Source organism: Ceratotherium simum, chromosome 21 (assembly GCF_057802395.1).
Source record: "Ceratotherium simum simum isolate JZ-2026a chromosome 21, ASM5780239v1, whole genome shotgun sequence".
In the NCBI taxonomy this organism is placed as follows: domain Eukaryota; kingdom Metazoa; phylum Chordata; class Mammalia; order Perissodactyla; family Rhinocerotidae; genus Ceratotherium; species Ceratotherium simum.
The window spans coordinates 36,492,246-36,504,745 of NC_141920.1; the positions used below are offsets into that span (position 1 = coordinate 36,492,246).

The window sequence follows — 12,500 nt, forward strand, 5'->3', positions numbered from 1 at the left end:
ATTGAGGACTCAAGTATTCAGATTTCAGAACTGTTCGTCTACTGTTGCTGTGATTATTCCCATCATTCCGTTGGCTCTACTTTCTCTTCTTCTGATGGAAGTTCTTCTATTAGGTGGTTGTTGAACCTTCTGTTTCCATTTTCCACCTCCAAATTTCAGTCATACTTTCTGTATTTCCTTTTGTGTTGCATTCTGTGAGAATTCCTTGGCTCAACACTTCATCTGAGTTCTATTTACAGTTCAGCCCACCTATTAAGAGTTTGATTTCTACAGTCTTTTTTAAATTTCTAGAATCTGTAGTTAATTGTGTTTTCAGAACAGAATGTACTCTCTCCTCCCTCTGAGGGTCTCAACCATACTTAAGCCAAAGTTAGTTCTATTTGTCCTGTTAACTCTGTTTCCTTGGGTGCAAGTTTGTCTGCCTATTCTATCTTCCATATTCTGGGCATCGCTTAAATATTTGGTGATTCTTGGTGGCATGCTCACCTTTTTATTTAAGATGTCCTACTTACTGCTATTGCATGTTCACCATTGTGCATGATGCTGAGAACGGTGAGTAAAAGGAACACCCCGTTTTTCCACCCTGTTTTTTGCAGGCAGCCGCCCTGAACAGTGTCCAGTCTCTCTCGCTGCCTGTGCTAGAGAGCAGACTTTCTGTTGTTCCCTGCATGGCGTAAGTGAGGAGGGGGTGAGAGAGGGCTAAGAAGAAGACCAAGAGCAATAAATTCTGTCTACTCCTACTTGATTCTGCCGCCCATCGCCCTGTGGACTCTTCCTGCCCATGCATTCACCTTCAGGCTCATACTGTAGGCTCCTAGAACCACTCGCTCTTTGCATCTGGCCTCTTCTATATATAGGTTTAGGTTTGTGGTGTCTTTCTTTTATCTAATGCCATCACATTTAATATATATAAAACCTTATTATTTTATATGATTTGAAGACAGAGGAGAAGCTTCCCGAATGATCATCTCTGGGGTTTCTTGATGATATTACTTCTCCACGTTTAGCAATAAAGAGAAGGAAAGTTGGGGTCAGATGTAGGGAAGGAATAAAAGGACAATTTATGGACTTGTTCCGTGTGTTTGAAGAAAAGCTTTGGCAAACACATAAATAAAGTGATTAACCTTCGATCTTCACTTTTTTGTAATTTTGTATACTAATGAGATATTCTTTTTCATTTTCAGGTGTTGAATATAATCATGGCCAAACCTTACGAATTTAACTGGCAGAAGGAAGTCCCTTCCTTTTTGCAAGAAGGAGCAGTTTTTGACAGATATGAAGAGGTAAAGAAGTGTTATTAATCTTTTCTCTCAAAACATTCTTATAATTATTTCATTTTAATTACGGTATTGAGTAAATATTCTTTGACATAAGTAAGAAGATTTTTGAGATTTATAAGTTGGAATCGTTGGAAAGAGGCAAGTTATGAGATATAATAATCATGATAATGATGCTGTAATTTATTGAGTACTCACCATGTGCCAGATATAATAATAATGATAATAATATAAATTATTGAGTTCTCACTTGGTGCCAGACAACCTTCTAAGCACTTTATGTGTATTATTTGTTTAATTCCTCACAGCAACTTTATAAGGTTGTTTTACAGATGGGTTTCATGTAGTAATAGCTTTTGCTTAATGAAGTGCTTTTGGCAGGCTTTCTATGTAAAAATTTCTATTTGTTATCAATGTAATAGTGATTGGACTTTGTGCTAGTCATTTGCTTTGCTCCTTTCATTCGTACAGACCAGTTTGACCAAAGCTTTACATGCCTCTGCTTCTATCATTTAGTGTTTGTGCCTTTACAAGGTGCTGATGGCTCCAGACTTTCTATAGAGCAGGGGCTTGGGGCCACCAAGCTGTTCAGAAGGTTTAGGAAGGTGAGTTGAAGCCCCATTAGCATTGTAAATGCATTGTTTTTCTCAGATTGTACTGCTATTTGAGGTGACTTGGGGAGTCATGATGAAATTGGTGTTGCCGCCTAGGCAAAGTGAAATCTGAAACTTGTTAAGACTTCATTTAGAGTCAAAGTTGGTGCCTTTCAAAATCCATGGAACGTATGTGGTGGCTAATTGTGGTGGCGTTTCCAGAGCGTCAGATTGTCAGGCCTTTTCATGAGGTCTGTGGGCTGACATGACTCAGTACTGTTGACTTGTATTATAATACTCTCTAGATTTATACCATAGTTGCTTTGTAAGTAAACAGAATTGAGAAAGGCAAAGGATGGGCCCAAATGTGGTCGCTATTCCTTGTATTGAAGTAAAGTATTGAAGTGACAGCTATTTATATAACAAAATTTATTGCTTCCCAGGAAGAACACCTAACTGCGTTTTGTGATAAAAAGAAACAAAATAATATTCCACCACCTGGAGGCAACCACCATTAATATTTTGGCAGTTTTCTTCTAGTCTTTTTTCTATTTGTTTTTCTTTTTTTCATCTTCCATAGTTGTGATCATAGAGTAATCTTTTGAAAATATAAATCAGAACCTGTTCTTCCTCTATTTAAAATGCTTCCATGACTCTCTGTTGTAGGATAATGGAAACTCATCGGAATGAAATACAAGGCCTTCCAAAATTTGACTCCTGCCTAATTCTATAGCTTCATTTCCCACCAGTTTCTTACACACGCCATTTGCTTTAGCCATAACAATTCACTTACAATTCCCCCAAGAGACTATTCTGTTACATGCTTTGTGCATGCTGCTCCCTCTTCCTGCATGCACTTGTTCCTCCTTATTTGACTGGTGAACTCCTACTCATCCTTCAGAACCCAGAAGAGAAATTTCCACGTCTGTGATATCTTCCTTGACCCATTCAATAAGAATTGATAACTCCCTTGTGCCACCACTAACCTACCCTTGCACATATTACACTGCATTCACATTTTATTTAATATTTTTGTCTCTCCTACTGTACTCTGAGTTTCTTAAAATCAAGGACCGTATTTTATTTATCTTTCTCTAGGGACTAGCAGAATACCTGAAACTGTCAAACTCACTGTAGATATCTAGTATCAAAAGAGATTTTAGATAGAATTGATTCTAACTCCATCTGGTTTTGTTATCTGTTCATTTTCTTGATAATTGAAATAGTGAGATGACTTGATAATCCTTGAGATTGATCCCCTGTGTGGGGATCTGAACTTCAACAAATTCAAAATATTAGGATAAACCATATGATATTTTCATCTTCAAGTTAAAAATTATCAATATCAACAATTCAGTATAGTTCAAGCCTAATACAAAGTAAATTTATTGCAATTGACTACTTTTATCCACTTTACACAACTTGGCAAAGAAGGTCAAGAACTGGCTTAGATGCATTTCCAAGTCTTTGTCCCAGGTAAGCCAGGTCTAGATTAGGTACCAGTGTCACCAAGATGGTGACCATTGCCCCTCATTTTGAGCTGGTGAGAGACATCTCTCTCTGAATCTGCTAGAGTGTCCCAAAAGATTTGCGGTTTTCCAAGGCAGTTTCCCAGGTTCTGGAAATCTATAGGATAATTAAAAAACACTGCATGGCTCCCGACTACTTTGAGAAAGTCATTTTGAAGAGATTAAATGTAACCACTGGCTGAGTATTTCTACTACTGTCATATAAGCAGAAACATATTAGAGAGAAAGTACTTTTTTTGATAAGTAAAGTGAAATGTGATTTGATGAGCTGAAAGTTCATCATCATTGAATCATTTTTATTTCTCATGATGTTTTTCTTTGGTTATTAATCAACACAGAAATCAGAAATTCAGAAAATACTGATTACTTGTGCCTCTAAAGGCATTTGCTTTTCTTCCAGGTTCCTCTGAAAACGAGGTAAAGCTAGAAGGAAAGAAATCTTAGCAAGTATTAAATACAGTCTAGCTAAGCTTTCAAGTTTAAGTGCTATTTTACTAGGATTTCAAGCAAAAAAGTTGTTTTAACTTCATAAAGTAAATACATTTCTTCCTAACCATGTATCAAACCAGAAAGCCAAATAGTATTTCACGCTGGACTGTTGCCAGTTTTTCTTATTATTTCCCAATCCTGTAAGATTCAGTGCTTTGGAGCCACGGTATTGAAATAATCAAGCAACAAAACCTAAGTAGGAAAGGTTTGTTCCTATGGTTTGTGCGTGAACAGCAGTGAGAAATGACAGCTGACAGCATGTGGGAGGAGGAACAGGAATTAGAGAAAACAAATCCTGAGCATCCCAAAAGCTTCATAGCAAAGGGACCATTTCTAAAGAGGCCTAGATGCCTCTTTAGACGTGTGATGACTAACGTTATCATGAGGGCCTGAAGTATCAGGTCAACATGACATTCCCTTCCGTGTATCGGTTTAAAGAAGGCAGGGAAGGGTTTAAGCAGTGGGTGAGCACTCACCAGGTCAGGAGAAAAAGTGTTTACTAGTCACTGTTTTAAAAATATATATTATTTTGTCAATAAATGTGATCAGTGCAACTGCATTTAAGCATTATTATATTATTTCTCCATTATTGAGGGATTTCTTTTGAGGTAGCCAAAAATGTCAGAAACCATATAATGAAGCAGCCTGCATTGGGACCTCTGATTGTATTCCCATGCCGCTTCTAAATCTGTTTTTTATCTAACTTGGCTTGACTTATAAGTTACTTAAATGCAAAATGCATTTTGTTTCCTAAGTGATGCTTGTTATTAAATCTTTAAAATAGAGATTTTTCTGTTGCAGAGGAGCGAGACAGCAGTGCTTTTTAAAACACATGCAACCCAAATGTCTCTGACTCAGCGATCTCCTGACTTTCCTTTCATATCCATGATAAAGAAGACCCCATCCCCTGGCTACTCAGGGCCCTCCCCAGTCTCTCCTAGAATTCCTGGGTGCACACTCTCTTGGTCATTACTCATATCCTCAATGCCTTCTTAGCTCTCTATTCCCAGGACTGTTCCCTGCTTTAGTTTGTTTCTCACCCTGAGCCTATTATATCATCAAATCCCAGGAAGAAGGATATTGTGGGAAATAGACTTTTACTAAAGATTTGGTGGTGGCGGAGGAGAGTTGCAGCACACAGCAGGACACACTTGAAACATCAGAGATCACTCTGCGTAAAGGTCATTAGTCCACGCTGCCAAGGGGTGTCCCACATTGTCTTCTCCTTTTGCCCCACTTCTCTACCAAGCTGCATGTTCCTGTTTCTTTTCCTTTCTTTTAAATCTCTCCCCAAGAGTCCTTTTACAATTCACCTTTTTCCTCTTCTCCACATGCCTCTTCTCTAAATTGGAAAAAAAAAAAAAAAATTTTTTTTTTCCCCCTCTCAAGCCAAAGGAGAAAAACAGAAAATTCTAGTCCCTTCTCACTCTGAGCAGCTTGGCTCCCTTTTCACCTCCATCTCTCCAGCCCAGACTCTCCTGAGACTTTCCCTTTTGTGTAACTTTGAAGGGCAATGTATGTAGTTAAAACAAACAAAACTTAAAAAGAGCTTGATACTTAAGAAGAAGAATATCCTACTGTCCCTCTAGATAAGTGGTCACCAACAGATCTTGGCAGTGATGGAAGCAGTCTGTATCTGTGCGTTACCACGTGCAGCTGTTCAGGGCTGACAATGTGCTGTTCAGCACTTGAAACGTGACTAGTGGGACTGAGGGACCTGAGTTTCTAGTTTTGTTTACTTTTAACTAATTTTAATTTAAACTTACATAGCTACATGTGGCTGGTGGCTGTCTTATTGGACAGCACATTTCTAGACAATCAGCTCAAAGTTTAACCAGATTTTAAAATACCATCCTCCTTCTCCAACACAAAGAAAGAATTCTCTGTTCACTTAATTGAAATCTGCAATTTTTATCAGCCATTTCTTCTTAGCAGCAGCCAAACAGAGATGTAAATGTCTTATAGATGACTCACCTCAGCCACTACCGCCCCACCCATGCCGCATCATAGATCCCAGCTCAGGCCACCCCTTTTTCTCACCCATGGGACTTTATTGTATCTGAGGCAGGCTGCCCAGATAGAATCCCTTTGGAGCCTGTTGGTGCTTACAGCTGGTGCCAGGACGACGGAAACAATTATTGCAGTTGCCAGACCCAGGGGAGTCTGCAGGATCAATGCAAACTTAAAGTAGGGCCTAGTGGGCCAGGCTGAATTTGGCCTCTTTCCAAAGCGGTTTTGAAATCAAATGGTGGGCCGTGCAGTCAAGCTCTGAGAAATCTAGGCAGCCTACGCACCCCAGGCTGCTCATCAGTGAAGCAAAGAATTTTCCAAATATAATTTTCAAAAAACTAAAAACAACCCTCATAGAAAGTATTTTGACTTAAAGATTTATTTAACTCCTCAGTGAGGACACCAGCAGGATGCTAAAGCTAGTTCTAAGAGCGTTGGAGGAAGAAAGTTTTATATATGTCGTTAGGAAAGCCGATCAGGTTTTGTCAATTAGATTCAAAACTAGTTACTGCCCTATAGGGCAATAAAACTGTAACTTCTGTGGTTATGTTTTCTACCAGACACAAATCACATGCATCTTTATAAAACAAAAAACAGTTGTAACTTATCCAGCTAATTTCAAAGAATCTGGGCCCTAAACAATAATAAATAGTGAGTCAAACAAAGGTATGCTCTTCTATGGAAATCATTCTTTGATAGGCCTCTTAGTGCTGCTGTATAATGTTGAAAGGATATATAACCATTTTTTATCTTATTTCCAAGTTTTGTATAGTTTAAACTGAACCGTACCTACAGGATCAGGATATTGTGCTCAAAGAGTAGAAAGTGGAATTGTAGCACATTACTTGAATTTATAGTGAAAAATACTTACAGAGTCATCATAATGACAATAATCATGATAATATTTATTAGTCTTTCAACTTTTAGAATCAGCCTAAAGGTAGACAAAACGTTTCATTATTATTGACAAAACAGAATGAAAAAGCTATTAACTTTATCTACGCAAAGTAAGGGTTCACCTAGATGTTGGAAAGTAGATGGGGTTGGAGACATGGAGGAAAAACCAGAGGGTTAATATTCTCTGTAGGAAGTAATGTTGATAGTTGAGGGTGTATGAAGTAGAGGCTTGTGGCTATTATTTAAGGTGTAAACATTGCCAGTCACAAAACCAAAAATCATATAATTTCAAGTTCAAAAGGTCGGGGGAGAAAAAGTAGGGAAATGAGTTAAATGAAGTTTAATTTCTGAATTTTTATGCTAAGGAACCTATACTACATGTGCCTGGTGGATATTAGTTCAGTTATTATCTGTCTTGCCGTGAGTCCCGCTTTCTTCAAACTCTAGTTCCTACTAGAATTGGACATTTAAAGAAAAACAAAAAATGTGTTGATATCACTTTATTATCCACCAAATTAACTCCAGCCATCACAGTTTGAAATGACAGGCCCTCAGGATGTGGCCCCAGATGCCCTGCCACCCTCACCCCTATCCTTTCCCCCATAGTCAGGTTGTGTTGAGGAAAGTGGTGGAAGGTGCTCCTTGTGGTGTGAGAAGACCAGAAGGGGCAAGAGGGACCAGGGGACTGACCCAGGAGGGCTCAGAGAGCAGGCCCCCTTCGGGCTGAATCTTGATTGGTGAGTCAATCAGCCAATCAAAGCACAGCTAAGAAAAGGGGAGAGTCCACAACTTTTGCAAGAACATGGGTATGGAAGTGGGGAGGGTGGTGGAGTGCAGGAGCTGAAGCTACAGAGATGGGCAGTGTCCACACCACAAATGGCTTTACTTTCCAGCCTAAGGCATTAGCACTAGATTTGGAAGGCTATTGGGAGCCTTTGATGGGTTTTCAGCAGGGAAGGGTAAAGTCTGAATGATGAGTGGAACGTGAGCATAGCTGGATTCATTGTGTGAATAGTCTGGGAGGATAGAGATGAGATTGAAGGATAGACAGTCAGTAAGACACATGGGAAATAAGAGGAGACGATGAGTATGGGAATGCATTAGAGGATTTTCTAACCTGGTGATAGAAGGGGGGAGGTAGAGTAAGGAGTGTAAGATGAGATCGAGATTTCTAGCACAGGAAGCTGGGTGGGCTCTGATGCAGGCTAAGAGAATGCCAGACATGAAGTACATTTCCGGATGTGCTTATGTTGTTCCTCTTCCTGAAATAAATGGTATTTATCATCATATCTTCTGTAGTACCTAAGATACATTTTGCATGTAATAGAAATCACAAGTTTTAGTTAAAAATAAAGTGAGCAAAAGGGAATTGAAAAACATAGTAAACTAGCTACGAGGATGAACCAATGGATGCATTTTCCTCCTTTCTCAGTCCTCCATTCTCAGGGCCACTGTCAGCATCCTGGTTGGAGCGGGCATCATGAGCAAGGGAATGGTAAGAAAGGAAATGTGAGAAGTTGACAGAGGCCTCAAGGAGCTTGGATTTCTTTCTGATTGTTATGGGAAGCCATTTTCCACAGGGACTGACATGATGTGATTTACGTTTTGGAGACAGTTACTTTGGCAGCTGTGTGGAGAATGGTTGGGGCAGGGTGCCAAAGTGCATGTTGGAGATATGAAAGTGTGGTTGGAGAACACCAGGACTTAATTTAGGGAAGGTGAGCTAGAGTCTTACTCCTTCCTCTTACTGGCTGTATCTCCATAGGCAACTTTCTTAACATCTCTGTGCTAGAAAAGAGGAGATGTTAAGGTGGGTGGTTCTGAAAAGTATGCTTTTCACCTAAGGAATCTATGATTCTACGCCCATCTGCCTTCAGTTACCGTTCTTGTCATCACAGCCATGCGACTTCTTGCTTGCATGATAAGAAAGCTGTGACCAGGTGCCTGTGCACTTAATCAGTTGGCCTGAACACTGATGCAAGCTACAAGAGCTAGCATCAGCCAGGTTTTTGCAAAACACCCAGACCTGTCTCTTCCTCTAGACCAGCCTTTGAAACAACAGTGCTGATAATGTGATCTGTGCTCTCAAACACCCAAAGCCTGGAGCTCATTATCATCCAAGCATGAGACGTTTAAGGAAAGGTCTGTGCGGTTTGGAGATTTCCGGAAAGTAAGTAAACTTGAAGACAAAAGACTCTGGTTTGAGCCTTGACCCTGACATTTACAAGTTACGACCTTGAGTAAGTCCTCTTACCTGTCTGAGTGGAGCATCTGTCTCGTCTCAAATGGGCACAGGATACCTGTGCCAGAGGCTTCTGGTAGGTGTGTACAAGGCACCCAGTGTGTGTGAATGCCTCTTCAGAGCAGAGGCTCTGCCGTGGTTGAGACCATGTCTGTTTTGTAAAAGGTTCAGCCAATAACTCAACGAACACTATTGCCAACCTTAAAGAGCTGTTATCAGTCAGCCTTTAACATTAATAATCAGACTCCTAAAGTTGCTGCCAGTAAATGGCTTTTAACTTCTGCCTTTTATTCTTTGTCGTAACTCAGAGTAAGGGGTTGATTAAGCAGTCCAGGATAATCCCAGGTTATTACTACATAGATCCTTAGTGCACATTTGTTCCTTTACTTGTGGGAAAGATTAGAGGAGCAATTTCAAATCACGGTTTACTGACCCGCCCTCCATCACCATCTGCCTCTGAGTGTGAGCTGGAGGAAGAGGGAGCCACTGCTCTTGATGAAAAGGAAGCTGTGCCTTGATTGGAGCAATGAAAACATGTATTTTAAATGGGCTGTACACCAAAGAGTGCTAAGTTGTACAGATATCTAGAGATTTGGATAATGGAGGAGTCTAGAAGTACTGGAACAATCAGACGGTTTCCCCAAGGAGAGATTGCCAGACCTCAGGTTTGACTGGCTGGCAGGTCAAGTTGTAGGAAGGCACAGAGGACAAGAGTGAGCATGGTGTGAAGTACCCCTAGGCGTGACATCAACTCTGGAATGAAGTGGTGAGGCCTGAAAAGGAAGGAAGAGCCTGCGTTAGGAATGTGAAGAGACAAGGGTTTAAAAGGATCAATTATTGGTCACTAATTGTATGATCTTTGGATGCATAATGTAGGGGAAGAGGGAGAATTCCCCTCTACCCTTTCCCTTCAGGTTCTTGTGGCTGGCCAAATCATTAACAAGACAGGTTAGCAGGAGAAAATAATACCAAGTGTAATAGCATGTATACATGGGAGAAACTCAGAAATGAGCAGCTTGTCCTTCTGTCTAAGCTGCTTGCTTAAGTATTGTAGCTAAAGGCGAGGAAGGTGTTGGGGGTGGGTGGTGGTTTGGGATTTGAGAGGGGAAGGAGACAATTCACATGGAGATAGAAATGCAAATGTTTGTCTGACAACTCTTTTCAGGGCCACCTATAGAGAATGTGGCCAGGGAGAGAGAGAATTTTTGATAAGAGGGGCTTGGTGCCTTTCCTATTGTAACATCTATTTTACATTATATTACAGCCATCATGATAGTAACTCCTTCCTGAAACAGATCTTTTATGTTAAATTCTTTAGGCAGTTTGGGAGGGGAAACTCGAATGTTCTCCCTGAGTTTTCTGAGTCTTTATTGTCTTCAGCTCGAAATGATCTGCATACCAGAGTGGTGCGTCTTGGGGTGGCCTGCCCTGAGCACCGTCAATAACAAACCACACCAAAGCTTAATGGTGTAGGGGGGAAAACCTTTTCCTCTGCCCCCTTAGGTTTAATGACTGGGGCTTTTGAATTAAACTGACAAAAGCCAGATTAACAGTAGAAAAGGCACACAAATTTTATTGATGCTAATATTTTTACGTGCTCAGGAGCTTCACAGAAAAGAAGTGGAAACTCAAAGAAATGGTTAGACTCAGAAGGTTATATACCATTTTAACAAAGGGCAAGAAATTGTGGAGAAGTGATTAGACAAAGAAAAGGGGGATTTGGGCTTCTAGAGGCAGTAAATTGTGGGAAGGTAAATATATGGGGAAACTAATGGAAAAGAAGAATTATTTTAGTAAGATTTGTTTGTGCAGACTCATCTTGGTGCCAACTTTCCATCTTCTTCTTGGCCGTAAAACTCCCTGGAGAGGGAATTTATGGCAGTCCTCATTTCTCAGAAGTTTCTACTTTTCATCAGATAAGAGAATCTCCAAGGCTTCTTTCTACATTTGTTGATTTTCAGTTGCCTGCAGCACAAAATAATCCACATGCCAAAGTTGCCTATTTGGGGGTGGCCTATTCTAATTCCCTTCAGTGGTCAAAGACGGGCAACCATTTATGTAGTCCATGATTCTGTGGGTCAGCTATCTGGGCTGGACTCAGCTGGGCAGACTCAGGTGTTTGCTGGGCCAAATGGGAGCTGGCTGATTTAGGATGACCTTAGTGGGAGTGAGACCATCTCCTTTCCACCCCACCTGGTCTCTCATCCTCCTGTAAGTTTGTTCTCTCTTGGGCACAGCCAAGTTTCTGCTTCATTCTCTGGACCAAAGCAAGTCACACGCCCAGCCCCGACTCAAGGAGTGGGAACATACACTTCACTTCTTGATGGAAGGCTGCAAAGTCACATTGCAAGGGTGCAGCTATAGGGAACGATGAAGGACTGTGGCCCTCTTTGCAGTCAACCACAGTTATCTTAGGTACTCTTTATGTAGTTGATCAGCTCCTGTTGAAAAGGGTTAGAACAGGGGTCAACATACTTTATCTGTAAAGGACTAGATATTAAATACTTGAGGTTTTATGAGCCACACAGTCTCTGTCACAACTACTTAACTTTGTCTTTATAGCACAAAAGCAGCCATAGAGCATAGGCAATCCATAAATAAATGAATGGGCTGTGTTCCAATAAAAATTTTGTTTTCAAAAACAGGGGCAGACTGGATTTGACCCCCGGGCTGTAGTTTGCAGACAGCTAGCTTAGAAGACAAATAATGTTACATAGAAATGAATAACAAATTAGTTTTGATGGTGATGATGATGCTTTCAGTTTCAGGTAATTACTTTTAGCTCATTTTCTCTTATGAATGTATTATTCTATTTTTAATTTAGTCATCTTCCATTTCTTTCCCTTTCCTCTATAATTATATCAGCTTTTGTTGCATAACCAACCACTCTTGTCTTTTCTAAGATGCTCCCGTTTTGTTTGTTTTTGTTTTTGCTTACTCTTCTCATTTTTATGTTTTTTCCCTCTCTGTGAAGTTTCTTTGGGTTTGCTTTTCTTCATTTCTACACAAAGTAGAAGGTAACTCTAGTCCCTGGAAGAAGAGAAGCATCTCACCCATGAAATAGTGTCCGAGTCAGTCTTATGGAAAACTCGCATACTTGAGATTCATGTGATTCAAGGGTGCAGGACAGACTGCTTATTCATGGGAGGACGTGAGACACATCCACTGAGAAAGTGGAAAGGGAAATCTGGAGTGGCGTTCAGTTTAAAGGAGTTTGTGGAGACAAAACAATACAGTACAAAACAAGAAGAAAGTATGTAAATAATGAGTCAAAATTAAAATATAAGGAACTAGCTGAGTTACTATGTAGGTCTTTGCAGTATTACTGTGGTATGCTAAATAATTTAGTTAAAATTCAGTGGCTAAAATGACAATCCTAATTCTTTATTGCTTTTTTTCAACATGAAGTATAAGTAGGAAAATTCTCGATTTTAGCTCCTTCATGCCGTGTCTGTGGCTGCAG

General features: G+C 40.2%; 1 protein-coding gene across 8 annotated transcripts in view; it reads left to right on the forward strand.

The window, feature by feature from the left end:
• The window catches only part of PLCB4 (phospholipase C beta 4), a 385,664-nt gene that overhangs the window by 223,463 nt on the left and 149,701 nt on the right, over positions 1-12,500 (forward strand). For all 8 annotated transcript variants that reach the window (XM_087445596.1, XM_087445598.1, XM_087445599.1 and 5 more), the window contains one exon: positions 1,185-1,283. In XM_087445596.1, the coding sequence (XP_087301722.1) occupies positions 1,200-1,283 (84 nt within the window). In that variant the 5' untranslated portion in view covers positions 1,185-1,199. The remainder of the gene's footprint in view (positions 1-1,184; positions 1,284-12,500) is intronic.